General features: G+C 47.6%; 1 protein-coding gene and 1 long non-coding RNA gene across 2 annotated transcripts in view; one reads left to right on the plus strand and one right to left on the minus strand.

The window, feature by feature from the left end:
• LOC310888617 (phospholipid-transporting ATPase IC-like) overlaps positions 1–15,396 on the minus strand; it is a gene marked incomplete at its 3' end in the record, with an annotated part of 32,318 nt that extends 16,922 nt beyond the window's left edge. Inside the window, exons 1-8 of the mRNA XM_083815491.1 lie at positions 15,241–15,396; positions 4,531–4,723; positions 3,256–3,353; positions 1,803–1,916; positions 1,158–1,256; positions 998–1,059; positions 469–541; positions 303–373 (exon numbers count right to left, since the gene is read on the minus strand). Coding sequence (XP_083671617.1) covers positions 303–373; positions 469–541; positions 998–1,059; positions 1,158–1,256; positions 1,803–1,916; positions 3,256–3,353; positions 4,531–4,711 — 698 coding nt within the window. The 5' untranslated portion in view covers positions 4,712–4,723; positions 15,241–15,396. The remainder of the gene's footprint in view (positions 1–302; positions 374–468; positions 542–997; positions 1,060–1,157; positions 1,257–1,802; positions 1,917–3,255; positions 3,354–4,530; positions 4,724–15,240) is intronic.
• Positions 15,397–17,734: 2,338 nt separating this feature from the next.
• LOC310888596 lies at positions 17,735–27,559 on the plus strand. Its single transcript, XR_014575963.1, has 4 exons — positions 17,735–18,774; positions 20,248–20,411; positions 20,633–20,798; positions 23,011–27,559. It is a non-coding gene; the product is annotated as an uncharacterized lncRNA (long non-coding RNA).
• Positions 27,560–27,968: the final 409 nt, after the last annotated feature.

Here is a 27,968-nt window from a genome sequence, read left to right on the forward strand (position 1 = left end):
AGCCAGCTCTTACCACCCTCAGATGTATCTTCTCAAGTCTGTCGGGGTCAATTTGTACAGATGGTCCCCAATTGGACCATCATATACTACCAGTTGCTTGCCATTCATTTCACCATTGCTTCTTGGCATAGGGACTTAGGGGCTGGCCTTATCCATGAAGACTACGACAAAACAATTAATTGCACCCTTACCCTGACAATAACTGTATTAAATTACATTAGCTTACTTCTGAAATAAACACTTATTGCTCTTTTACCAGGAAGCCAAAAATAAATCTAAGAAATCCTTAAGTAGAACCTTACCCATCTAGTTCAGCTGTCTCTACATAGCAGAGACTGTTTGGTTCTGAGCTGGATAGCAGCAAAATATCAGCCTAGTGAAACAAATAAATAAGCAGCAAATAAATCCAAGTCAAGATTTGTACAGAATTCTGTAGAAACATAAAACAAACATATCTAAGGCACTTACAGGAACGAAAGTATTTTTCTTCAGACGAATGATATCACCAACTTTAATATCTTTCCATTTTGTGTTTTTGAACCTAATATCAAGATAGTTTAATGATTATTACTATTTAATTTAGAACAGTATACAATCTATAAATCTTGAAATATTAAACTTTCCTTAGTATGAAAACATTACATCTTGGTAAGATTTTTTTGTTGTTGTTGTTGTTTTGGAAACTGCAGTTTAGCTGGGAATCTAAAACTCAGAAGAGAACCTACCTCTGCTCTTTCCTGTTCACCCATATATGAATTTCTGTCCAACTCTCCAAGTAAGTTGCTCTTAGCACCGATTTACTGCCACAGAACTAAGTTTAAATGACTCCTTCGGGCAATTCTCTTCTGTTTCCAATTAGGTTTTCGCACAGATGTATGGAACGGTAGAGAACAAAAAGCTGAACTTTCCCTGTCATCTGTGGTTTACGATCTGTGATGAAGCTTTGTACCAAAGCAACAAACTTTACTTACTAAGTTAAGAAGTGAACAGCACAAACCTTCCATCCCTGATGACTTCACATGTTCTGTTATTAACCTCGTTGTCCATCCTGTGACGGGCCTGAAAACCAGGAGCAGAGAATGTACTCCCCACTGCATATCACAGCTGAAGAACAACACTGTTTTCTTTTGCTTTTATTAACAAAACATGTTGCTTACTATGTCATCCACTAGGTCTTTGACTGCAGTTATTCCCAGGACCAAGAGTAAGGGCACCAGCGTTGTATACCATGACAGGGTAGATATTTGAGGAATTGCCTGTCAGAGACAAAGAGAATCAGCTCATTACAGGATTGCTATCAAACTCAATTCAGAGACATTAAGGACTGGGACAGTTAAAACACAAATAGGAAAACCAACACATCAGAGAGAGAATTTTAAGGCAGGTTGTGAAGATGAAAAAATCTCTGGGGGAGATTTTGACTGTGCTGCTGTACCTCAGTGCTGTTTTGTCTTTAACAACTGTAATTGCTCATATTTTCTGTTGGCGCTTCTGGTTCATGAATGGGACTTGAAGGCCATCATATTTCACAGAATAATAGCCAAAAGAAACACCCTGTCCTCAAAAATTTCATAAACTCTGCAACAAGCTCATCTTAGCTAATACAAAGCTAGGGTAGGCTGATCCAGATTTCTGTTAAGATGTGCTTAGTTTCAATAACAGTTCAGTTACAGTCCCTTACGCAGCAACCTGCAATTTCCTAACAGGATAGCAATGAACGGTTTCATAAGTAGTATTCAGCTCAATAGATTAGCACCTCAAACTCACTTTACAGTTAGTATTCTCTATAAACTATGCCTTACCTGCAAAATGAGAAGGACCAGGAAATAGAAGTTGGCTGCTCTTTTAAACTGTTCAAACAGATTCAGCGGTAAAAAGGTGATGGGGTTGTACTTGTATGTCTTAATCGCGTTTCCCTGTTGAAGAAACCAAATGTCATTCACAACACCAGATTCTTCTTACTTTACAAATGTGCAGTTCATATTTTTAGTAAAGCATTTTACTAGCGAAAACTTTCCTATAAACTTTGTTAGAGCTTTACCTCTCATCAACAGTTTCCCATGGGTCACTGTCTTTATGAAACCAGACAAAAAGGTCTGCTGCACTGACATTAACACACCCCAAAAAGCACCTCACACTTCCACCCTAGCTACAGCAAGGACTACAGAGCATCACAGAGTCATCGCGTGGAAAGGAGACAGCCTGGCCCAGGTGAGTGACACAGTGCACATGGCACTGCCAGATGGGCACGGAGAAGGGGGAGGACAGGGGGGACTTCAGTGCTCTCCTTGTCCTATGCAGTCTTCTCTCTGATGCATGTCAATTTTATTTGCTACATACACAGTATCACTATTAGGGATACAATTGGTCTCAGATGTCAAACCACAAACAATGCATCCAGACACAAAAGGCTTTTAATCAGACTTGTTCAGGAGGCACAATGTGAGACCCAGCAGAGGTTAACTTGATAAGTGGCAGTCCCTACCTAGCTGAAGCAGAAAGGACTTCCATTTAATAATGGCTCCAACTGTAGAAGTTTTACTATTAAATGTTCATAACCATGCATGAAATAACCCAAACTGCCTCACATCTACAAGGCAGATACCACAGCAGACACAAGGAAACCACACAGGCCAATGCATCACAGATAAAGCCAGACAGTCCACACACAACCACCAAGTCCAATCCTCTGTCACTCACAACCAGCACCGCATACTAGCACAAAAGCTTATGTACTTTGCAAAGTTAAAAAATTAGGATAGAAAAAAAATAGTGAGCCTTTTGTCTTGATAATTGAGATTATTTTTTTAAAAACGTTGCCTTGATCATAATCAGGTGGATTTGGAATGACGCTGTTTAAATGACTGAACATTCCCAAATGTCTACTTTTAAGACTGCCTCAGTCTAGCTTATTGGGATACTGCTTAACGCTACATGAAGACTTCTTGTACGAAAGGTGACATCTTTCTGGATGTTTGCAACAGCCATAGTTGAGCAGATAAAACTCAGAATTTGGACTGAGGACACCTGGCTTCTAATTCTCTATCTCATCTTAAGCAAGTCTCTTGATACTTTGTTTTTCCATTCATAAAGCCAAAGTCAATTATATTTCACTACCTTTGATAGAAATCCTAAGGAAGTGTTAATTGTGGTTTTTAGATGGGTCAAAAATGGTTGGAAAGATCTTATTGACATTAAGAAAGCATCCACCCTGACAAGTACTGTAATCACATAATTGAGATAAAGAAAACTTACCGCATATTTGCTTTTTTTGAAGCACAGAAGTATTGTTCTCTTAAACTGGGGCTGCTCATGGAAGTGTTGATCATTTGCTTTAACTTGCCAGCTGCAGTCTGGAAGAGGCAAGGTGAAAATGGGTCAACATCTGATTGCTGTAAACATGAGGAAGCCAATCTGCCTTCCCTTTCTTTCAAATGCCGTATTTGTTAGGTACTTTCAATTGAAACAAGACCGGTACCTGCTTTTCTTATTAAAGTGTCTAAGAAAGGGTTTTCAAGAAATGTCCAGCTTATTTGTCTTTACTAACAATTAAAATATAATCTCAGCAAGGAAGAAGTAAAATAACAATTTGGAAGTTCTATGAGAAATTGAAAACTTAGAGGAACATTTAGTCAGGTTAAATTCTCTTCTTTCCCCTCTTCCAGTTTGCTTTTGCTAACACCTGCGAAGCACTCAGCACCCAAAACAGGATTTCTCAGTCTTTTTTAAAATAGAAAGATTCACCCATCCTTTGAAAAAAATGAATTCCTATCACCAAATCGTGCAATGATTTCTTTTGCAATCGTAAGCAAAAACCTGAAGCACTCATTTTATTTCTTCAACCATCAATTTTGCTTGCTTGCTTGAGACCTTAGGAATATAAATTACACTATGCAGCAAATCTAACAAAACTAAACAAGTGATGTCAGCAGCAGCCTTCTGATGTTTTGGACCACAAGCTGACAAAACCACTTACAGAACAACCAAACAAACTTATCTCCCGTCACCTTCAGTATTTGTCATTTAGAGTTTGACTCGACATACAGTTTTCCTTGGGAAAAAGGTTCTGAAGGATTTCCTAACAAACCATCCATCTCCACAGTAAGGGCCCTTATCATTTAGAAATGTATGGAAACCAACCCACTAAACAGAAAAAAATGGCTTATACTGGTTCAGATTTCCAGGTGATGGGGAAGGCAAGTTAACTGAAGTTCTGCTCAAGCAGTTCTCAGACCACGGGTTACGTACATCTAGCACCTGCCATAATTAACACGAGGTCACCGGGCAGATCAGTAGTTGTATGCAACAGGCAGTGGCACAGAACTCTGGTTGTCGACTGGAATTAAGTTGATTTTCATACTGGTATTTGTTAAAATGAACAGCTACCAATCACTCCTTCAGACATTTGGATAAGCCATTCCAAATCCTATCCGACAAATAAGCCACAAAAAGCAAATTGATCCACACACAGCTCAGCATCTGTACTGCGGATCATTTGCCACCCAAAGCAAGTTTCTAACCTAACAGTACCTTTTCTCAGCGTCTCTCGGCTCTCCTCAGTGCCTCTGTTGGTTTGGGTTTGTTCTGATTCGACACCAGGCTGCCGGCTGTCCAGCTCATCCTCCGTGTCGTCGTCGCTGTAGGGCACCACCTCATCGTTAGGCTGGGAATCCTCATCGAAGGTGGTCTCCGAATCCCTTTCCGAGCTCATGCCGCTAGTGCCCTGCAAACATTTTGCAAAGGTTCAGGAGCGGAGCTATCGTAGCAAGTACAGGAAACCATGTCCCCATAACTTCACTCTGTCAATACCGGCCAGCAAAACCCACGTTTGAAACTGGTTTCCCTGGAAGAGCTTAGAGCACAGGCTTGGTTTGCAAGTACGGACCGAAGTCACGCGGCAGTTATGTTCACAGCAAGTCCCTCATTACCGTTGTGCTGTATGTAATTAGACACACTCACACGGCAGACCAAGGAACACCCTACAGTCATGACGCAGGACGTCTTTAATGGGACACGGAGATGAGCAAGCCCTCGAACACCCGACTCCCAGGGGCCACGCCACTGACCTGCATGCAGGGGTGAGGAAGAGCTGCAGGAGCTGCAGCCTCCTTCAGCGTTTTTAGACCACCGAGACAACTCCTGCAGCTTCACCTGCTTGCTGCAGGGGACAGCATCCAGTTAACTGGCTGTAAGCTAAATCCAGAAACCATCTACTGGTGTGCAACTCCACCCCTCCAGTCCCACACAAACAACCACCCGCACAACTCCTAGGTGGTTTCCATCTCCGCCTGGCCAGCCTATCGCTCTGCTGGCTGTCCTGGCATTTTAATTACCAATCGTTACAACAGTTTAGATTGTTCTGATGAGTGTGCCCTGCTCATTCCCAGCCAGGCAATTCCCAAACTCTTTGTACCGAAGCTCCACTTGCGCTCGTTTCTGAAGACCACCACTTCGGAATAGGTTCTGATCTGCCTGTGCTAGCACAGTGAAAGCTGTAGGAAATTAAAAGCCCCGAGGAGAGGAAGGGGCTCCATCGCCCCGGGGGCTTCTGGCAGGGCCCTGTGTGCGCCAGGAAGCCCCTCAGCCCCAGCCAGCCTCACCTTACCCCCTGCAGCACTGGCCCCAGCAGCCCCGTTTTGGCTCAGCCCTGATGCTTGGGAGGAGCGCCGGCCTCCAGCTCAGCCGTGCCCGTGCCCTCTCCGGGTGCCCGTGCCCCCTCCAGCTGTGCCTGCACGCTGTGCACCTCTCAGGCCATCACTGGGCCCTCCCCACCACGGGGACATCGCCGTCCTGCGGGCAGCAGCCCCACTCAGCTGCCCCGACAGCCTCACGCCCCACAGAGGCAAGGGGCAGACCGGGCCGCTAACGCAAGAGCCCGGCCTCAGGAGGCAAGGCCAGCGCCACCCTACCCACGTGCTGTTGTCGACAAAACCAGCGAACAGCAAGCTCCGGGGCTGACACCAAACCCCGCCGGCACCCACGCTACCTTCCATTTTTGCAAAGCTGAACGGCCTCCCTCCTTAATATCTCTTATGAGAGAGATAAATATTAAATGAGCACTTAATATGCTGCTCGGATGACATGAGCGTGGGCTGGAAGCCCAGCACATGCCACGCTCGGTACCATCGTGCTCTCCTGGCACACAAGCTAATGTTTCAGGACTGCCAGCTTACAAATCAAACAAAACTAGCAGGTATCGGATGAACGCACAGTTTGATTTAGTGCGGATTAATACAGCTTCTTCCAAGACCGCTCAAGCTGTTAAGAGTCTGCTCACCGATGTAAGTAGCTGGGACTATGACAGCTAGTCACCGATATACAAGGTGTGGAACCTGAAATTTTGGTGGAAGTATTGCTTGTTTTCCTCCATAGCCTTGGAGTTAGGCAACTCATCCGAGATGCAGGGTTTCAAGCTCAAATTCTCTCAAAAAATAGAAGTTTTCCCTCTGTTGAGAGAGAAATGCACGTGACAACTTCAGGCAAGCATTTCCCTCAACAGCCACAGTTTCCAAAGCCTGGCTCTGAACAATGAGCCAAATATTATTCTCTGGGGCTCACGCGACTTACCTGGGTCTCTTCTCTAGCGTGGCTAACCCACATTTCTCAAACCAGACCTGGTCACGACGCAGTTGAAGACCCATCATAAAAGCCAAACACATCACCAGTCTGAGCGCCTCACTGCGTCCCACGTCTGGTAAGCTTCAAACAGCACTTCGCTACCGGAGCAGGCGTGGTCGGCCCCGAGGTTCGCAGGAGCTTCGCCCCCAGCCCCGCTGCCCTGCCCGCGCCCCGTCCCTCACCGCCCCGCGTGCTGGGCAGGCTCGGAGCAGGCAGGGCAGGGCAGACCCAAGCTCTGCACGGTGCCACGCAGTGTCAGTTGTGAAGGCAAACAACCCACAAACAGGACTCAAGAACACGGAGTGGCCTTTTCAGTAAAGAAAAAAGGAAGCCGACCTAACTAAATATTTCTTGAAACTAAATTTCGGAATTTATCACTGACCTCTACTTGGCTGTGCCTCTAAATGGGTCCAGTAAATCGTTACAGACTCCCGAAAACAGTCCTGGCAATAGTTACCATGGAAGCACTCGGGGAATATTGAAATACAACATAAAATTGTGTTGGCAAGTAGGTGTGAGGCAGCAGAGTGCCGTGTGCTGTACAGCTAAGCTTTGTTCTTACCCACAGCACTGCATGCAGTACCACGCCGCACAGAGGTACTCCCGGGCACGGCAGCCGCTCACTGCCACCAGCCAGCACTACTCGGAGAAGCTGGGTTTGGCCAGAGGGGTGTTAACCACTGGGGAGCTCTGCTAACAATCAGTAGGCCAAGCTTTCGGCAGAGTGGAGAGCACAGAGTGTGAGCGACACAACTCAGCCACCCTTCCGCTCACTGCACCGACAAAACCGGAGCAGAACAGAGGCGCTCAGGTGTTCCCCGGCAGCGGGCTGCTCTCTGGTCCGGGGGGAGCTGGCACAGCCCGTGACCAGCCGCCAGCTCCATCGCCTCCGCGCTGCTGAGGCCAAGCACCACCACCATCGGCATCGCCGCCCCCGCGGGCCCAGCGGCGAGGAGGAGGAGGAGGACGCGCAGGCACGCGAGCACCCGTGGTGGTGCCACCAACAGGTGAGCGACACACGGGCCTCGGCCGCAGGCAGCGGCTCTGCGCACTCGGAAAAGCAGAGTGTGCGCAGAAGCCATTTCTTTCAGAGTCACCACAGCCCATCCTGTCTGCAGTGCACTGGAAAACTGAGCCACAGCATTTCTGCAGGTGTTTTTTACACGAATGCTAGTTCTGTTGCATGCTCAGGTGGCTTTTTTTATTACAGTATTGTTCCCCGCGTTACAGAGTGGAGGCACGTGGACCGGGAAATCCCCCCACGCTGCACCCAGGAGGGAGCAATCCCAGCGCTGAGGGGGGCCGTGGACAGAAGCAGCTCAGCAGTTCGTATTTCTGCGAGCTGGGGAACAAAACGCGCCAGCTGGGGAGGAGGGCGTGCCCGCGCGGAGCAAGGCGCTGGTGCAACTGCCCGGACGTAAAAGACATGCCGCCTGCACTACAAAGGTGGTTTCGCTGGGCCGTACGCCAGCTCTCCAGTGACAAGCGGCAGCGTTTCTGCCAGTCAGCCAGGCTGCCTCCTCTGCGGCCGGGGAAAACCCTGCCGCCACCGGCACTCCCAGCGAGGCAGGGCTTGTGCCGCCTCCCAGCCTGCCGCACGGGCAGCAGCACTACCTGCCCCAACACCGACCGTGCCCCGGCAGCCGCAGAAACGGCTTGCCCTGCCGTGCCACAACGCGGGGCTCGGCACCACCGCGGGCCACGCTGCGCTGCGGGGCCGTCGCGCCGCCACCTCCGGCCGTGCCTGCTGCAGGCACCCGCCAGCCGCTGCTGGAGACGAGGCTGCAGGCCAGCAACCGGCCTCACCTCCCGCCTGGCAAGGGCTCCAGCTGTTTCTCTCCCAGAAGGGATGCAGACAATCCTGCCCCTGTCCAGCGATGCTGTGGCTCTGCAGGCAGGGCAGGGGCAGGCCTGCTGCCCAGGAGCCTGCTCTGGGTTTTACAGACACTTAGGTTTTCTTCTCACCGAGAGTCTGCCCAGACGGAAGAAATTATGAAGAAATGAGTCAGGGATTATGTTTTCAATCCCAGAAAACCCCAAAGTTCAGATCCCTGCCATATAAAGCGATTCAGCCTTTAGTCTATTAACCTTTACTCAACTGATTAATTGACTAATTAATCATGCCAAGGGTTAGATGAGATGTCAAAAAACAACCACAACAGAAAAACCACTGCATCTGTTTTCTATTACAGACGCACAGCTAAATGGAAATACCTAAAATATAAACAGAGGCGGCCCGCGGTGCTAGCTGGGAACGCCAGTGTGGTGGCACGCACCAGCGACTCCAGGCGGGGTCCGCCAGCCCCGATAAGACGGGTTGCACAGGGCCTGTTTCTGCAGCCAGGGCCCACGCCACCAGCAGCCGGGTGCCCGGCGGTGCCCCCGGTGTCCCCCAGCAGCCGCCCCGCAGCCAGGCGGCCCTCGAGCGGGGCCATGGGTGCTGCGCACTGCGCTCACTGTGACAGCCGGGAAAACAGGGAAGGGCCGAGTTTCTTGACACCTAGTCCGCACAACAGGGGCTAGACGGGACATCTAACACGTTCTCAGAGGGGTTCTTTAAGTACCAGCGAGGAAACAGAACAGTAATTGCTTTTTTTTTTTAAAGTGAAATTCCTGTGGTTGCCACCTAACCTTCCTCCACCTTGTGCAAACAGAGACATTGCTGCCGGTGAGCGTTAGAGGACCTCTGAAAGGACTGTTACACCTCGGGACGCTGCAAGGCCGTCTCCCAGCCTGATAAGCATCGCACTGGTAACACGGGTTTGCCGAATGCTTCGGCTGTTCTTGCCCGCTATTCAATCCTCACGAAGCAGCAGTCAGCACTGAAGTCCCTTAATGGCGGGATATTGCATTTCTCTTCTCACCTCAGTGATCCCGGCCAAATGCTTTAATAGAGTATCGGCCTTCATTAAAAATATATAAATCAACTCATCTACCTGTAAGAAGAGCTTCCGCAAGGTAACAGGCAAATAATAAAACCAGATCTGCTTCCAAAATATGAGATAGGTCACAAGCTGCACGGAACAGATATGAAATGTTAGTGGTAACAAGCGTTTGGACAGGCAGACAAGTATCTTCTGAACAAACCACACCTTCTACCTAATATTTATGAATAAGAATTAAAAAAAAAGTCTTTACGCAAAAGAGCACAGAGCAAAATGGGCCAAGGAATGAACCCTCCCTCTTCACGACTGAAGCCCGCGTAAGCACCAGTGAGATTGCCATGTGACGGGCATGCTTTAAGCTCCCCAATTTATGTAGCCACCTCACACGTAACAGCTAGGCTTACTTCACTGAGTGACTACTTCAAAATAATTGCACAGCTCCCAGTTATCTATATAAGAGGAATGATTCCTATTGGTCACTTTTTCTGAAACACGCCAACTTTTTTATGCACCCTTACAGTGTACCATGACTGTGGTATAGCCCCAGCTCTGGAAATACCTTGGACAAGGGCAACCTCAGTTGTTTAGATAACTATTTTAATTCAGCTGTGACAGGAGGCATGGTCTTGTTCATCTGAGACAGTCCCCATCAAGTACCATGGCCGAATTTTGTCAGGAACTCCTTGTTCATCTGTGCACATCCCCTGCCACCCCTGCCTGACGTCCTGCTCACCGCGATAGACCACTCCTGCACCTGGAGGATGGGATCCCTGAAAATCAACCAGCTCTCTTCTCTCCAAGGCCGTGCCCCACGGAACTCATCCAAGCAGATCCCTGCACAGGCAAAGTCCGCTCTCCTGAAGTCCGGGACTGTGGACTTGCCTTGCTCCTTCCTATCAGGATCCTGAACTCCACCATCGCGCGGTCACTGCTCGCGGGACTGTGCCGACCTTCACACCCCAACCACTGCTTCCTTGTCTGTAAGCAGGAGGCCCAGCAGATGACTCCCCCTCTAAGGTTTCATATATCTTAACTACCTTTATCTTATTATGACACACTCAAGATAGAGGTGAAAGAGACGAGCTCACGAAAAGCTGACAGCTCAAACCCCAGAAACGTTACCTAAGACTCAGTTCACTTGGGGTTTCTCAAATGCACCTGGAATCCTGAAGCTGAAGCCTCAACTCCCAAAGGTCAATCAAGTAAACATTGCATTAGGGAAAAAAACTAGTTTGTAATTCCTGTTATTCAGAATACATCATATATGGTGGATACCCCTTGATGTCAGCCTGGGTGCTCCCAACAGCTACCAGAAGCAGCCGGGCTCGGTGCTTGGTACATCAAACAGACTGCCCAGGCACCATGGCCAACTAGGTCCTGAGCACCCGGCTAACAGGCACACCCCGCTTCTCAGCGCCGCTCCAGGAAAACAAAGCTGCTGAATGCTCACACTGTGCAAACAGGGCAGCGCGCAGCCACACTCCTCCAACGGGAACGCCTCGGAGTGCAGGACATCAGCAGAGGTTTGCTTGCCCATGAGAGCTGCCACACGCCTTCCTTCATTGCACTGTGACCTTGGGGAAAGTTCCCACCTTGAAACCTGCCGGAGTTGAGCAATGCCAACACATGCTTAACGCGAGGTGACTCAGACTTCCCATCTAAAAGGTTAAAATTCAAGTGATTAGACACGGCTAAGGGTGAAACACCTGTGGTGAAGCAGTGCATCTACATCACAAACCCCAGCTCACCAGAACACTTCACGCCCAACAGCCCGAGATGGCCTCCACCATGCAGCAGAACCAAAAAGATTCAGATAGCCCTTTCAGGGACTCAGGCTATCGCTGCAATGCAAGAAAATCTCGGGAAACCTGTCTTGTAAGCAGCAGCTCTCATTTGAGTCAGCTTGGTTCTATCTTCTGTCCTTCATCCAGCCCCAAATCCTGTACACATGTGTGTATAAGTGCCATGTCTGTGCTGAACAAGGATGTTGGGAAATAAAGTTATGAGCAAACTTTTATTGATATTTCCCACTGTGTAAATAAACCGCTTTAGCAAAATGCATGTACTCGACTAAGACCGCCCTGCCACAAGCACTGCTTCGGCACAGTACGCGGAGACGGCTGCGGGACCTCTTCCCACTTACCCTGCAACAGGAAAAGTATGCACCAGCCTCCAGAGACGTGCCAAGGGCAGCCACTCATTAAGTAGGTGTTTCCAAAAATGCGTCTTGGTCATGCATTTTCAACTGCAAGGATCAAGGACTTACTGAACTGGGCCACTTCCAGCGCCTAGAGATTTTTTTATTGGCATTGCAACCGGCCAGCCTTGTAATATCCACAGATCTTTCTTTTACAAAGAATGAACTCCAGTTCCCCTTGGAGGCCGTGAGGACACAGATAACCTGCCCCAGCAGGAGGCAAACACCAGGGTAACATTCTAACACAGGGGTACCACCAGCATCTGTGAAATCCGTTTTTCTACAAAGTTATTATTTTCAAATTTGGTTGAAGGGAAGTGACCATTTCTACAAGGAACATCCTGAAGTGCTGCACAAACAGCTGAGGCATCAAAGCCCTGAAACCCTTTGGAGAGAGCTGGCTGCAAAGAGGAAGTGCAGTTTTGTACTGCTGACAGGTGTCCAAGACCAACCTTGGCAGAAAAAAAGAACAGAAAAGAAAAAAAAAAAAAAAAGGAAAAAAAGCATGCAAGATCAGAAGAAAAGGAAAATATGGGGGCCACCAGTCTCCAAATGCCTTCACTCCTAATGTACTAGTGCTTCTCATCTCAGTTCTGCACAACTGCACCAGCTAAAGAAAAGCACCTCATTGCCTCATTTAAGAAAAACAAAAACCAACTACTACAACAAAACAACCAAAGAAACAAAACCCAACCTTCCTTGTCCAGGAAGAACTGGAATTAAACTAGTGGTCATTGTGTACTCACTAACATAGCAATGTTAAAATTTTTGTAGGCAGCTATGTATGAAAACGAACGTAAATTATCACCAGGAGCCAACAGGACTCTGCAGAAGGAAGAAGCTGACTAGGCACTTACCGACAGCGTAACAGAAAACAAGCATAGCAGAGAGATCCCCAGCCTACAGTCTGAGCTGTCGAGGCTAAGCAAGGGTGGTTGAAGGTGGGGCACTTACAGAGACGAAATAATAATTTTACCCATTATCTGCATTGGGATTTTTCATTAACAGATATACAGACTTTCCTTCTCTTAAAGTCCAAGTCAAGACAAGTTATCTTTGCAGATAATAGAAAAGTTCGTAACCTTTGTTCAAGCTGTAGCTTTAAGTGTACTCTGGAGGGGTTTCAACCTGCATTTTCTAGAGAGTGTTAATTTCCTCTCAAGGTTCACGGTATAGAACAACATGGTTTAGATTTAACAAAAGCAGAAATATTTTAGTGCATACATGAGCCGTATTGTTTGGCACAGAAGACTTTTTGGAAGTTTAAATAGAGTTATTTTTCTGGGTGTTACCCTCCCGCATTGAACCCAACAGGCATTTTTAATAGTAAAAAATACGGGTCACTTCCTGCTGCGGGGCTGGAGATTGCAGTGCTTATCCTTCCTCCACTTCTTCCTTACATCTCCCTGCACATCGCTGCACACCTTTCTATAAACAAAGGCACCTGTGAACTTGCCCAAGCTGTCCAACTCTACTGCCAGATCAAACATATGTTTCTAATTTTTATAAGAACACCTGAGAAAAAACCACAGCACTGAGCGCACCGCCGTGAGTCACAGAACAGTTCGGGAAGGCTGCCGAACAGCAAAGGTGCAGCAGCGGGGCTGTCACAGGGTGCAGCATCCTCGAAACGGGCTGGGAGCTCCTGAACCCCCAGTCTCCAAGGGCCGTAACGGGAACCACGTCCTGTACCCCGACAAGCACAGACACACAGAGAGGGTAAGTGATTTGCCCAAGGCCACAGCAGAAATGGTAAGTCACAGACAGAGCCAGGGTTAGGTTTCTGCAGCTCCTGGCTGCTGTCCTGCATTCAATTACGTCTGCACAAAGCACCTCATTTAACAGAGACCAGATCAAGGAAGCAGATGAGGAAGAACATCAAAACCCCTCATAATCAAAAGAAAATCAATCAGCCCCCTCCCCGTATCTACATGCAGGTAGCACATTACCTTCAGGCCCAATATGATTATCAATGGTATCAAAATAAAAGCCACAACAACAAAAGAACATGGAAAATTAATTCTAACTAATTTAAATAGAGGACTTCAATGCAAAGCAAGCAAGTGGCTTATTGAATTCATCATCACAAATTGCAAACCCAGGGACTGGAATATTCATAGGCCGTCTCACAGCGGAGATCTAATGAAGATAACAATTCACAAGTTACTGAAAGGGAGCGTTGTATTACCTGACGTTAACGAAGAGACACATACAGGTTTGGGACAGATACAAAAGGAACCAGAGGCTAATGTGAACTTCAGTAACAGCAGCACGGGGACTGGCATAGAAAAACACAAAATGATCACATACCACTTGACACCTGAATCAGGCTTGGAAAAGAAAACCAAATAAACAAAATAAATCAAAACCAACAAAAAAATCAGAACCAATCAGAAAACTGTGAGCAAATCTGAGTCTGTAAGGACATACTGTGCCAGGAATTAAACCCACGGAATCTAGACGCAATTTCAGTTAGGGTTTACACGAGCCAGGTTCGTTAAAAGCCCCGTCGATGTGCCCAATGCTCAGTTCCCCGCAGCTGTTTCCACCAGAGCCCACCCACGCGAGGCAGAGGGCGCAGCGCTGCTCCCCGCTGCCAGGAGCACCCCGCACAGTACGGCGTCTCCAGCCGCAACACGCTCCTGCTGACGTTCAGGCCAGCAGGAAGGGCTCCGTCAGCCGGCCCGTTCTGCAGCAGCACCGTTTTACTCAGCCCTTCAGAGAAGGGATGCTATTTAAGCTCCAGACACTAAGCAGTAGGAAACGGGACTGAGATGCTGGTTTGTTTCTGCCCAAAGAGGTTTTCCATCTTCCAAGAGTGACCAACCTCACAAGCAACTTCTCAGTATTCGCTGCTGTAGGACGAGGACAGTTCCTTAATGCAGACCCCTGTGGCTGCTCTAAGGGCTGTATAAACACTGGCTGGCGAGTAATTACCCCACAAGCACGAAAGCTATTTTCCTCACGTATAGATGGGGGGAAAGAAAGGAAGAAGCAGCACCCTGGGCCCGGCCCCGCCTGAGCGAGCGGCACCGGGCAGCGCCGCGCTCCCCAGCGAGCAACTGCGGGTCTCCAGGTTGTAAATGGCCGAGCAAAGAGCAAACAGCCCTCGGGCTGCCGAGACGGTATTTCAGGGCGAATAAATAAATAAATAAATAAATAAATAAACGAAGTAGTTTCAGAGCCGTTTTGGCGTCAGCCTCCGAAGCTTTCTTCGGCCTTGCCGCGACCGGGGAAGCCCCGGGCAGCGCCTCTCCGCCCGCCGGGCGCTGCCCCCGGCCCGGCCCCGCGCCCCTTCCCCCGATCCGCCCCCGCTCCCGCAGCAGCCCCGCGGCCGGAGCCCCGGCAGCGCTCGGTGCGGGCCCCCCGGGCCCCGCGCTCGGGGCACCCCCCGGCCCCCGCGGCCCTGCAGGGCGCGGCCGCCCCCCCCGACGGCCCGGCCCCGGCCCCGGGACCCCCGAGTCCCGGCCCCGCCCGCCCCGTCCCGCCCCGTCCCGTCCCGTCCTGCCGCCGAGCCCGGACCCCCCCCACCAGCGGCACCTGTGGGCGCGGGTCCCGGCCCCGCCGGCTCAGGGCCCGCTCACGCCCCGACGGCCGCCGCCGCCGCCCGGCCTCCCGCGGGAGCCGCCGCCGCCAGACCTGCCGAACGGGTTCCCCGACGGGGGAGGCGCCGCCCGGCCCCGGCCCCGGCTCCGGTTACACGGCGGGGCGAGGGGGGGCGCCCCCGGCCGGCCCCGCTCCGCCTGCCCGGCCCGGGGCCGCCCCGTCCCGCCGCAGCCGGCGCCGGGAGCAGCGGGGCCGCGGCGCCCTCCGGCGGGCGCCCAGGCAGCCCCCTCGGGCCCGGGGCGCTCGCGTTGCCCGCCCGGTTGAACACCGCGCCGCGGGGGGAAAGGGCAGGGCCAGGGACACAAAATCGTCGTGCCGGGCGCAGGGCATTCCCCGAGGCCCCTTCCCGGGGCGCGCCGTGCCGGCAGCCCCGGCGCTGAGGAGGAACCGAACCTCCGCGGAGGGCGGCCCCGCGCTCCCCGTGCACGGCCCCTCTGCGGGGGCCGGGGCCTTGTCCGGGACTCGAGGCGGGGAGGTTGGGGTGCCAGTGGCCGGAGCACGGCTTCCACATGGCTGCGGTGGTGCCAGCGTGTGACCCGACACACCTCTGACAACCAGGTCACACCAGGGGAGCAAATGACAAGCACCACAGTCGTTATTCCTGAAATAAGAAGTGTGCTTTTCACCTTAACGTGCTTTCTTAGTTTAGCAAAACACCAGTCTTATTATTGAACTTGTATACAAGCAGGAGAAAATAAATAAATAAGAACAACAACAAAAAAAAAGCTTAATTTATCGTAGCTTTTAATTAATGCACCACCAGATTTTTTGACCCATCCCTGCAGGCTTTGCTAATAAAAGTATATTTGGTCATTACACATATGAGAGACTAAGGTGAGCACTTTAGCTGTTCATTTATGAGCAGCTGTTGCAGAAATGGAGTCTGCCCACACCTGGCTGCTGCTCCGTAATAACAGTGCTCTTTGCTGCAGACTGACAGATATGTAAGAGATTGCCTGGTTTATTTTTCAGTAGCAACAATGCTCAATTTCCCTGTGCCAAAGAAAGATTTGTTCAAACAGACCTTTCTTTTTCCTAGATCTAAAATCTGAGGCTGGATTACAAAGTTCTGTCTTTTAGCTCCTTTCTCTTATAATACCTGTATCACATTCCTCACACAGGAATGAAACCAAGTTAATTAAAAATCAGTAACATTTTGGATTAATGTGAAAGCAAAGGTTTACTTATGCCTTTGAGATTTTTTTTTCTGTCCAGGAAACTACTTCATCTGGTTATCTGTATGCCCAGCTGGGTTTGCTTGATGTTCTTTCAGGAAGAAGATTATTAGAAATATTAAAAAACAAAATAAAACATTAGCGGTGATTAATTGCTATAGCAGTGATTAATGGCCCAGCCCAAGCACTTCCTTTTACTGGTCCGTGCTTGAGGGAAACGCAGCGGCCATTCTGTGGACTGGGGGCACGCTCCCCCTGCTGCCTCCCACAGACCCCGACCTATGTTTGTCCCAGCAAATCTCCCTGAATTTCTCCTCGAATCTTGCTCTGTTTCTGGATTTTTCTCCTACATAATTCCTTCCTTTCCATTATTCTTCCAACTTATCTTTCACCCAGGCTCCTTTGCCCCCAAACAGCAGCATGCTCTGCTCACACACCACTTGTTTCTGCACCGTTGCCCCTCTCCACTCCTCCCTCTGCTCGGGGTTCGTGTTTGCGCTGTTGCAAGCCACCAAGCACCCTCTGTCAGGGTGAAGTTGGACAGTGTTTGGGGCCCTGCGTAATGCTTGGGATTCCCTGGGAAGATACAGGGCCTCGAGCAGAAATGGCCGCCCTGCTGCGCCAGGCCTTGCAAAAGGAGCTGCTGCCACCTGAAGGAGTTCTCCCAGTGTGTGCTAGCTCCTGGTGGATGCAAAGTAAACATATTTTTTAATTAACCTAATCACTTAGAGACAAACAAGCTGAAAATAGATACAGCCACCGTAACGTTTTGAATCCGCCAGACAAGCTATTACCTTTCCCATCAACCTCCTACCCATTTCTGCATCGCCCTGAAGTGAATACAAAGGTGCGTGCCCTGAGCTTGTTTGGTTTTGATGCAGTCCTCATCACCAGAACGTTTACAACTTTGGGCATTAACTAATTTGTTGAGAATTGGGAATTACATCCACATTTTATCGAGAGAGAGAGAAAAAAAAGATACAAACACTCAAATTCTTTTTCTGCAGATCATACCAGTAGGCTGTGGCAAAACTGGAAACTGCACACAAAAATTCCTGAACATTGGTCTCATCTCTCAAATGCAAAAGTTACCTTTTCATTGTCAATAGAGTCCTTTTCAGAATGAATTGTATAAAGTAAGTAAATAGTATTACGACTGCTACACTTGGTTGTCAATTTTTTTTTTTTTTGCCATGAGCAGATCTTGATTAAGATGTATTAACACATGGCAGTTATGTCATGCTCCCCGTTTACTTCAAGCGGCATTGTTAAGCAAAGAGCAGCGGTAGGTTTGTGAAATGCCTCACTACTTCAGTTCGCTGTGTGTGAAGTACATTACCTTTCCTGACCATGATCTTTCAAATATATACACAGAGATATTATGGAAGTCCCCGTTCCCGTATGAAAGATCTTCGGGGTCAGGCAAGCCAGTGACGGTTTATGAGAGGAGAGCAACTTCTCTCCAGAAGTGCTGCAGTGGTACAGCCAGGGCTGTGTTTCCAATGGATACAGAAGGAACCCTTGACTCCATCTGTTTTCTAAATCAGTGATGATATTATTGGCTTTCAGAGCAAACTGTGTTTTGTCTCATCTCCAAAAACTATACAAAATATTTGAGAGCTTATTTTCACAAATGACAAATAAGCAGAATACACCAATAGGTATTTTTTTACACAGAGAAATACATGCGGCGTTCCAAAACACTTGTTTCTGTGTGCTTCCTCTAGCCATGCTTTTCCTAAAATCAAGGGGTTTTGTTTCACTAAAACAAACAAACAAACAAACAAGGAAAAAGCCGCCCCCACCAGGCCCCGGCCCCTTAGGCCCGGTGCCGCCGGGCTGGGCCCTGCCCGCGCAGCGCCCCGGCCCCGCGCGTCCCGGCGCTGCTGCCCCGCCTGCGGCCCGCAGGTGGCGGCCCCGGGCTCCGGCCGCCGCGGTTCGTGTTGGGGCCCCTTACCTGAGAGGCCGGGGCTGCTCGGGCACCTCACACCTGCGGGGCTCTCCGAAGAGGAGGCCGGGCCGCCCCCGGCTGCCCGCGGGTGTTTGCGGCCCCGTACAGCGGGGCGGGAAGGAGGGCTCTGCCCTGAGGGGGTTGTGCGAGGGCTGCGGGAAGGAGGGCTGTGCTCTGCTTCTTCTGCACCCTTTGGAGAATCTTTTAAAATAACGCTTTTAGAGCTTTAGATACATTTGCTGTCGCTTAAGATTAGTTCAGGAAGCGGAAGGGGAATGGAAATCCTGCACGGTGTGGGCAAATTGGACAGAAATACGCTCCGCTGCCGCCATTCTCTGTGAGGTACTGAAGTCTGCGAAATTACAAACCATGCTGTGTGCAATGATAAATTCAGGATAGTAGAACGTACTCGCATTCTCACATAAATATTTGGACATGAAGGGGTCTTGGACAAGGCCAAGGACCTGCAAAGCAAGGGACCTGATTTGGGTGCCTGTTTTCACACGTTTCCTCTCTGACCTCGGGAGTCTGCCGGTGAGCGCGGCAGGGCTGGGCCCCGTGAGGGCGGCCAGAAGGCTGGGCCAGGGGCCGGGGAAGCAGCGCAGGGTCTGTCGGTGCAGCGAGGAGCGCAGGGAGCACCCTGCACGTGGCTGCCCCTGCTACGTGGGGCAGCTGGGCCGGGCGGGGAGCCGAAGGCGTGCAGGCGGGGCGCTTGTGCCACAGGCTTCAACTTGCACCGTAGCTCTTCAGTTTTCTGATGGGGCTAGTCTCTGGACACTTTTGAAAACTCTAATTTTGCCGTAACAATACACTTAGGAAGTCTGCCTTTGTTTTTACTGTCAACGCATTTTTTTCTCTCTTTTTTTTTTTTTTCCTGCGAGCCTGTGTTTCCACAAATCAAGATTCTGTATTTTCTGACTGCCACTTCTCTTCTCTGCAATCTGTACAGCAAGCTGTCGTTTGCCATTTTGATGCGTCTTTCCTGAAGGGAGCATTATTCGTGTTTAGCTTACGCTTAATGTATTTCATTGTTCAACTCTGAGCAATTGTTTTTGTACATTATTGATTTTGTGACCTGCATTGTTGGATGCACAAAACTGTGCACATTTTGGGCAATTTGCTGCTTTCTTACTTTCTCAGAGAAGGTAATGTATGGTGGGTTGATTGAAGCTGCAACAAAAAAACAACTATTATTTTATGTGGCTTACAAAGGGAATCCATGTTGTGCTTCCCTGCAGCTACTGTTGGGAGCTCTTCTGTGATCAGAAATTGCTGTAACATTATTCATTGAGCTCTTTGTCAGGGTTTCCTTAGGAGGGTTATCCCAGAGAGCATACGCTGGTTGTTACTGTGCTCCTGACTCGCTGGCCTTCTGGGAAGATGGGAGAAACTAGTCTGCCAGGCAATTTTAGCTAGTTATTCTACAAAAAAAACAGTGTAACAACAGAATCCCAGAGGAGAAATAAAGGTATTAAAGCAATAATATTACTTATAAATTCAAAATATTGTACAAACCTTAAATAATCCTCAGAGCTACCCCACAAGGTAATTTCTAGTAGAGTAATTTCAGTGAGTGAAATGCTGCCGAAGACTCTGGCAGGCATTGGCTGTGACCGTGAATTAAAAAGCAAAAGAATGCCAAGGAGAAATCGTTGTGGCTGTAGGATGTGCCTCCAGGTGCTCTTACTGGACGCGTGCCCTCCGATTGCTCGCTTGCCATGCGGTCTGGAATGCCTGGACAAACAGTTTTAAGGCATAAAAGTAATAATGGGTTATGTGCATGCCTTGCGTTTGTTTGCTTGTTTCCCACTTCAGATGGTGGTTCGTGAGGAGGCCGCCCAGGTGCAGCAGCGTGAGGCCGGCCGGTTCGCCCCGCAGCCTGGCAGAGGCAGGGCAGGGCCCGCTGGCGGCTCTGCAGCTCGCCGTGTTCAGCCATCGCGCCGCCGCATCCCTGTTTTACCAGAGAGTGCCATGTGAAAGTGAGTCAGTTTGTTTGTTTTTAAGGGAAGTTGCTGCTTTTAGCAATCTCTGAAGAGTCATTTTATGTAACATTTTCATGAGTGGGCTTATATGCAACATCCATGGCTATATATATTTCAGAGGCATTATAATATCATGGCCACATATAGTCTTTCTAAAAAACTTGCCACGGCATCCTTCTTTTCTTCCTGTCTTATAGCACCTGTGGTTCTTTTGGCAGGCTGCATGTCATTTTTTGTGGGCATTGCCTTTTGGGCATCACTTTGCCGCATATACGTACAAGGACAGTCATGGCAGTGCGCACTTCCCCACTGGGCGTTTTGTGCTGTTCAGCAATTAGTCAGCTGAGAGCTTGTTCAGATGAAGAAGGATTTTGAGTAGTAATGGTAAGTCCATTTAACTGTAGTCAAAAAATCTGTTCAGTCTTTGCTAAAATATAACAAGACAAAAAGTGCTGAAGTGATTGACTGAACTTCATGCACAGTGAACATAAATTATTTTGGTCTCTTTTCCTCTTTTTGTATAGCACATCTCTACAGAAAGGTGCTCTATGAAAATTAAAATGCCGTTCCCTACAGATAAGGCTTGAAGCCTGGAACTCAGAGGAAACACTACATAAAAGCAACCCCACAGCAGAGCTCTTGGTATGGTACATGTCCCTGAGCCATAGGAAGGATTAATTTAAATTATGATGAGGGGCTGTACCTGCCAACCAGCTGAGCTAGTAGGGTGGTGGGTGCATTTCTTTCCCAGTGTTTAAATATTTACCCTGGTTTCTCTTGGCCATTGCATACCAGTTGGGATCCTGGGGTGCTTGACTTGCCGTTGTAACTCTTAGCCTACCTTTTTAGAACTAGAAAAACTTTGAATTTAACTTCCGAACTCATCACCCTTTTCATATAGAGTGAAGGTGTGTTGGCGCTTTTATACACAGTGCTGCAGGCATCTTCGGCAAGGGGTTCTATGTTCTATGTTCTGTCTGAATATTTCAGGGTGCTCTTGAACTGCAAAGCAGAGACGATCACAGATTTAGTGCTGTAATTCATTATTATCAAACATCTGCACAGGAAAAATGTATCTCCCATTTATTTATTTACTTATTTATACATTGGAAGGCATTTGGAATAAATTCTAGACTTAATACATAAAGAAGCATGAGCTAACTAGGCATTTATTCATTCATACATCATTAAGCCCTTGTTACTTAAAATGATTCATTTATGATGTTAGAGGTTGATAGCATTCATTTCATTAAATTCGCCAAATAAGCAAAGTAGAAATGAATGAGCACTGGACTGCTGGTAATGTGCTGTATGCTCTGTGTCTGGTGTTCTCATTTAAAAGTTCATCAATGTTTATGTAGACACATCTGCATTAAATTTTTGCAGCTTCTCCAAAAGTGTTGTCACTTGGACCAAAAAATACCCCAGAATATATTTATGTTAAATATGTGCACCTATGTACACATACATTCTGTTTTTCTCCCCGATGATTTGTTTAGACACAGTGTCTTGATACCCTTCTATTGCAAGTTTCATCGGAGGAAGCATGTAATTATTACATTTGGTGAGTTAAAATGTATTGGCTTAGCTTCCATCAAAGGAGGATTTATTTTATTTATTTTGGCTATCGCTGCTGCTTAGCTACACTAGATTGTCTCAGGTAGACTGCCCATCATCTGCGTTGCTTCCTGGGGGACTTATTTGGAAGTAGCATGTTTAGGTCTGTTGTGAATGTACTATGGCTTTCAAACCTTTAAAGATATGTCCATCAAAGTATAAAAATATGTTTGAGAAAAAGAAGTGAGGGAGATAGGGAAACAAGAGGGAGAGGGAAATGGAAGAAGAGCTGGAGAAATACGGATGGGAAGGAGAAATGAGAGGATGACTCACATGGAAAAGGTAATACAAGGGGGATGTCACATCCCACGCGTGACATCCCTGGATGTCACATCCCACGCGTGACATCCCTGTGCCAGCAAGCTCTGTGGTTTCCCTGTGGGGAGAAGCCCACCGCACCAAGGCCTTGGTGCAAGACGATGTCAAGGAAACATAACTCTATTGCAGATTTTTTATTCATGTACGATTTTAAAGAAGGGTGAGGGGTTCTGGAAAATTGGGGCAAGTTATGTGTGTAGGTTTTTGTTTTATTTTGTTTTTGTTTGTTTTGAAGCTGGAGAGCTTTTGTTGAGGTGCTTGCAATGGGTGACTAAAACCACAATTAAAAAAAAATAAAAATTTAAAGTCATTTTAATTTAAGAAAACTCAAAAACAATTCATAAGACTGATAAGCTTTATGAGACAGAAAATCATACGCATATAATAAAGCTATGTCTGATTAAAAGTCAGGCAGAACCACGCAAAAATCTGTTGGCTGTATATAAAGATGTATAGCCATCTATACAGCTATGCATACAGAAGTTTTTGACAACGGAAGACTTACTACCTTAAGCAGTGTCTTTTTTGTCTCTATATTAATCCTCCTCCTACTCAGCAAGGAAATTCAATGCAAGGCTTACACAAATGTCACATTATGAGACTCATTCTAGAATAATTTAACAGATCTCTGGAGAATTATTCCTGACTCTCGCTTGTGCAGGCTGAGAATTGGTTCCCCGTAGTGTTCAACCTGCGTCCTCAGAGAAACAGAAAGTTCCAGTTCTGATCGAAACCAACTGATTCACGTTGCCTGCAGACAGAGCTTGAGTAACAGCGAGTCCTTCCAAGTTGTGTCTGTTCCTCTCCCAGAAACTGGATTTCTTGGTTAAGACTCCGTTTCTGTGCTTGTCTACCCAGCTTACGACCCTGTCCTGCTGCTGGAAAGCCTTGGAGCTGCAAGTCGCTGGAAATGCACAGTAAGGAAAACATGGCAGAAGCATTTCATGTGTCTCTTACCATTTTCTACTTGAGCTGCACGTAAGCGGCAGCCACCTTGCTCTCGGAAGCCCTGCAGATTATCGTCTCGGCAGGGCCGGACGCTGGCAGGCGCAGGAGCCCCATCCCCAGGGCTGCAGCTCCCCTCTGCCAGGCACGGCCTCCACCTATCCGTAACGGTGTCAGCAGGAGAGGCTGTGTTCAGAATCAGAAAAACTGCCAAGCAAAAAATGTTTCTCCGGTACAGAAATGCAAACCTGCTGAACCTTAGGCAGTGCAGACTTAATATTTCTAATGGATGAGTTGATATTTTTTGCTGATGAAGATTTATCTATGGATCTTTTAGTGTCAGAGGAGTTCACCCTTGTGAGGGTTATCTGAGTTAACAAGGTCCCCTTCCTGAAGAGCGTGTCCTCCCACTGGTGTTATCTGCTACCTGGAGGGTCTTCTGGCAGGAAGAGGTGTCACTCGCCGCATTCTTCTGGCTCTTCTTCCAAGCACAGCAGATGGAGAGGAATACAGAAAAGCCAGAAAAGCAGTCTCCACGTGATATTTAGCCAGTCAGATCTGAATTTCATCCAGAAAGATCAACATCCCAGTTCATATGCATCCTCACTGTCCCGTACTTATTACCCAGATCTGTGGCGGAGGGAAGACCATTCAAATCCAGTCTGAAAATATCTGCATAAAATCCTGCAAGGCTTTCAGGGTAGTTCTGAGCTGCAGAAACATCCCCCTTAGTTTTCCACTGAAAGTGTTAGGTCCCAAACTACCAGTATAAATACCTAGAGGAGTGTGAATAAGTAAAAATGGCTGGAGATGTCTCATCTGTCGAAGGCACCTTTTAGCTTTGTTTTTGTTGCTGTTGTTGTTTTGTTCTGTTTCATTTTCTGAAATAGTAGAAATGCTGGCAGAGGGAGCCCCAGGTGCTGTCCTGCTGGGACGCAGAGACCTGGGCAGCGCAGCCCTCGGCTGGCACGAGGAGAACGAAATAGCTCGCTGCTCTGCCAGGACATGACCTGTAGGCAGAAAGTCCCGACTTGTTAAAAAAACATTCCCAAATGTTTGCAAAGAGGACGAGGAGAGGAGTTGGGCATCGCAGCAGATTCTCGGCCAGGAGTGATGGAGAGGATTCAGCTTAGGCTATTTGTAATCGCCCCTCATGAGCTGCATGTCCTGCCACCTCTGCCGTCTCTCCCAGGAGCCACATCAAAGGTGTTTGGCCTCACAGCCCGGTCCTTGTACTCGCTCAGGCACAGACCCGTCCATCAGTGCTGCTCCCAAGCTCCCAGCCCTCCCCACTCCTTGGCGCGTTGTTCAGCACCGCGGTGTCCAGTGGCAGCAATAATCATTGCAGTATCCACTGTCAGTTGGAATCCTTTTAAATGTTGCATAAACCTTGCAAAATCTCTACAAGGAAAGTTACCCATCCGTTTTCTAGAAGGGAAGGTGGAATAATAAAGTGCCATGTTCACATGGGCATTGTTCTGACCCCATTCCTTCCAGCTGGTATAAAACAGCTAGACTGGCCAGGCGGCTCCTGCCCATGAAGTGATGATCAGCAGCCCTGGCAGGAAGGACAAATGCTGGGCGGAAGCAGGTTGTTGTAACATCTTGCCAAGTTTCAGCATCTTGAAACTGTTCTGTATGTAGTGCCACATGGTCTCCTGCTTTTACCCTGTGTATTTACAGGATTATGTATGTCTTAGTTATGAAGTATTAGTATTGCAGTTTACTGCTTCAGGCTAACTCCAGTGGAAACTGCAGAAAATTCTTCTGGTATCTTTTCATTGGGTTGCTGGATTGCTTTATTTAAAGTCAGCAGACCTGTAAACTCATTTTTTAATTCTTTTACATTGTTAGAATAAAATAAAAGGAATTGTTTGCAATTCTTCAATCCGAAGCTTTCAGTAGCATCCTCACAGCTATTAGTGCTTGCTGTATCAGCTTTATTCAAAGAACAAACAGGTGAATACTCTGCAAAGAGGTGGAAGATTCACATACATTTCGCATACTTTAAACTATGTTTTTTATAAAAGGAGGAACAATTTGCAGCATTTCCACTCCTGTCTTTGCAGGATGCATACATGTGGTGCAGCGTCAGCAGGCAAACAGCCTCTGGTGAGTGAGGAGCGAGCAGGGGGTAGCTGTGAGACGTGCTGTCTCCATCAGTACTGCTGCAGCAAATGCTGCCTCTTCTGCTGCCAGGAACAGCTACTGCTCTTGATATTCCAAGTTGCCAGGTCAAGGATCAAATGGCCAACACAAGATGAGGAAAATTAATTCCAATTTCAAAAGTCTTTCAAACAGAGAAAGTGCTCAGTTATTAATGAGGCCTCCATGGCTCTGCAACACTGAAGGATATTGGAAAAATATAAATATGGAATGAAATCCTTAATTGCTTTAACTTTATGGAGGTAATATTCTGAAAAGAGAAGTGAAACACCCACCAAAGCACGTAACAAAGGAAGTCAAATTTCTCTCTACCAAACTCTGTCCAAAAATTCTGATTTTCATAGCAGCACAGGGGATGAGCAGGTTGGGAATGCTGGACTGGTCCCGTGCAGTATTAAACGTATGGTTGTGATTTGCACTGCTCTGGTTTGCAGAGCAATGGTGGTCTGTGAGACCATGGTTAGTTACAGGCAAATAGCCCACACAGTCTGGAAGCATAAAAGGTAATTACAGGTATGGGTATTTGGGGGTCTAGGAAAAGAAATGAATTGACTACACACTGTTAGGCCAAGATTTTAGGAGATGCTGTATAAAAGTGTTAACCTAAAGAAATAAATGGCAAGTGTAGGTAAGGTTCTAAGTCAAGAGAAAACATCACAGGTTTCATACCATCTATTTTTGGCATTTTTAAGTTTGCTGGGTTGTGTCTAAACTCCCTCTTTGGCATGTCCCCGAGTGTAATTCAGGGGCTGCGTGGATCGAGTTGATACCTCTTCAGAGCCTAAATTTGCTCCAAATGCTGCAGGGAGCTTGCTTTTTGGCAGGCTGATGTGCCAGCCTGGTCTTGGCCCATCCCCAACCCTTTCCCTGCCCAGCCACCCGGGGCTGTGTCTGTATGTGAGAAAAGTAATTATATATTCTGGGAAGCTAATTTTAGTGAAGCGTTAAGACCCATGGGACAGTGGCAAGGTCCTCAAAAACTGGACCTGTCTGAGACATAAGAGTAACCCATGCAAATTCCAGCTTTTTCACGCTGAGACTTTTCAAGAGTTTCAGTTGTTATATTTTGCACAATATTTAATCCCTCTCTTTCCCTATATTGTATTTTGCTTGCATTTTGAACCCATGTAACCACTCAGACTCACATACATGCAGGAGCTGTGTGACTCACTCTTTACACGTTGCTTAACCCACAATGATGAACACTGATTTTGCGTAACATATCTTTGGCAGAGAGTTATTTGCAGAAGTTTTTGTGTGAATTAGAAGAATCTGGGATACCCTTTGTAGACTTGCTTCATGCTTCAATGTTTGACTCACGACTCTGTAATCTGGTATCATCTTCATGGCTTTATGTACCTCTCACCCACCTACATCTCAAATTTATTTTCCTCCTACTCACCCTTTTGCTCACTATACTCCTCCCAGTTCTCCTCTAACGAATCTCATCTCGTTTTCCCCTTGTCTGTTTTGTTCCCCCTTGCCATCTCCTGTGCTTGTGCAGCTGGTCAGATGCCTGGCCAAGGTCCCACGTGGACCTTACAACCAAGGGCACAGTGCCTCCCTGGGCTCCTTGCAAGACCTGTGAAAGCACTGTGTGCTTCCATGACTATTTTGGTGCATGGATTTTCTCAACCGTTATTCCTTATCCCACACCCACACTCTCCTGTAATGTTAATCCTAAGAAGCAGCAAGTCTTCTAGATGGCTTTTGTCCACTTTATCTATATGCTTTCAGAATGGTGTACGTGATAGTGATTGTTATGACAGCTATCACCAGATCTCCCTGTCATCCATACTCCTAAAGAGCTGTTTTCTCATGTGCACGAAATGCTTGTGTTTGAGAAAACCTGCTGGTATAGGGGGTTGTTTTGAGATGGCAGCTCCTGGAAAAGGAGGGGCTGAAAAATCAGTGAGGTCGATCCCAAGAAAAGACTCCTAAACTACAGTTACACTCTTGGAACAAGGAATTGGTGCAGTTGCCTTCTGACTATGGTACATAAAAAGCCTGTTTAGAGTGTACCCCATGTTTTTATCAGAGGCTCCATCTTTACGGAGAAGCCAGCTTAAAGTCCCTGGGATTCAGCTACTGGGCAAAAGTATGCAGCTGGTACCAGAATGCAGTCCTCGTTAAAGACAAAGCTAAGGTACAACAACTGTCAGGCAGATACATCCCAATAAGCAATGCATCTAAATTAGTTGTACCTCATAGGCAAAAGGTGGAAAAGCTGAATAAAATACCAATTCATTTGTATTATTTTTTAATTTATTCCATAATTAAATTCCATATCAGAATGTCTTTGTGGCAGGTCTTTATAAAAGGTACTATAAAAATACATTTTTAATTAATTATTAGAAGATTGCGAATCTGTGTTTTGAGGACAGACTTACGTGGCTTCTCACAAACTGCCTTCACCTCCTGTCTCTGAGGAAAGACGTATTTGTCTTTTGTCCAGGAACGTGGTGACATTCACATTCTAGAAGACAGAAAAGGATGACAGCAAACATA

Source organism: Anser anser (assembly GCF_964211835.1).
Source record: "Anser anser genome assembly, chromosome: W".
Taxonomy (NCBI): Eukaryota; Metazoa; Chordata; class Aves; order Anseriformes; family Anatidae; genus Anser; species Anser anser.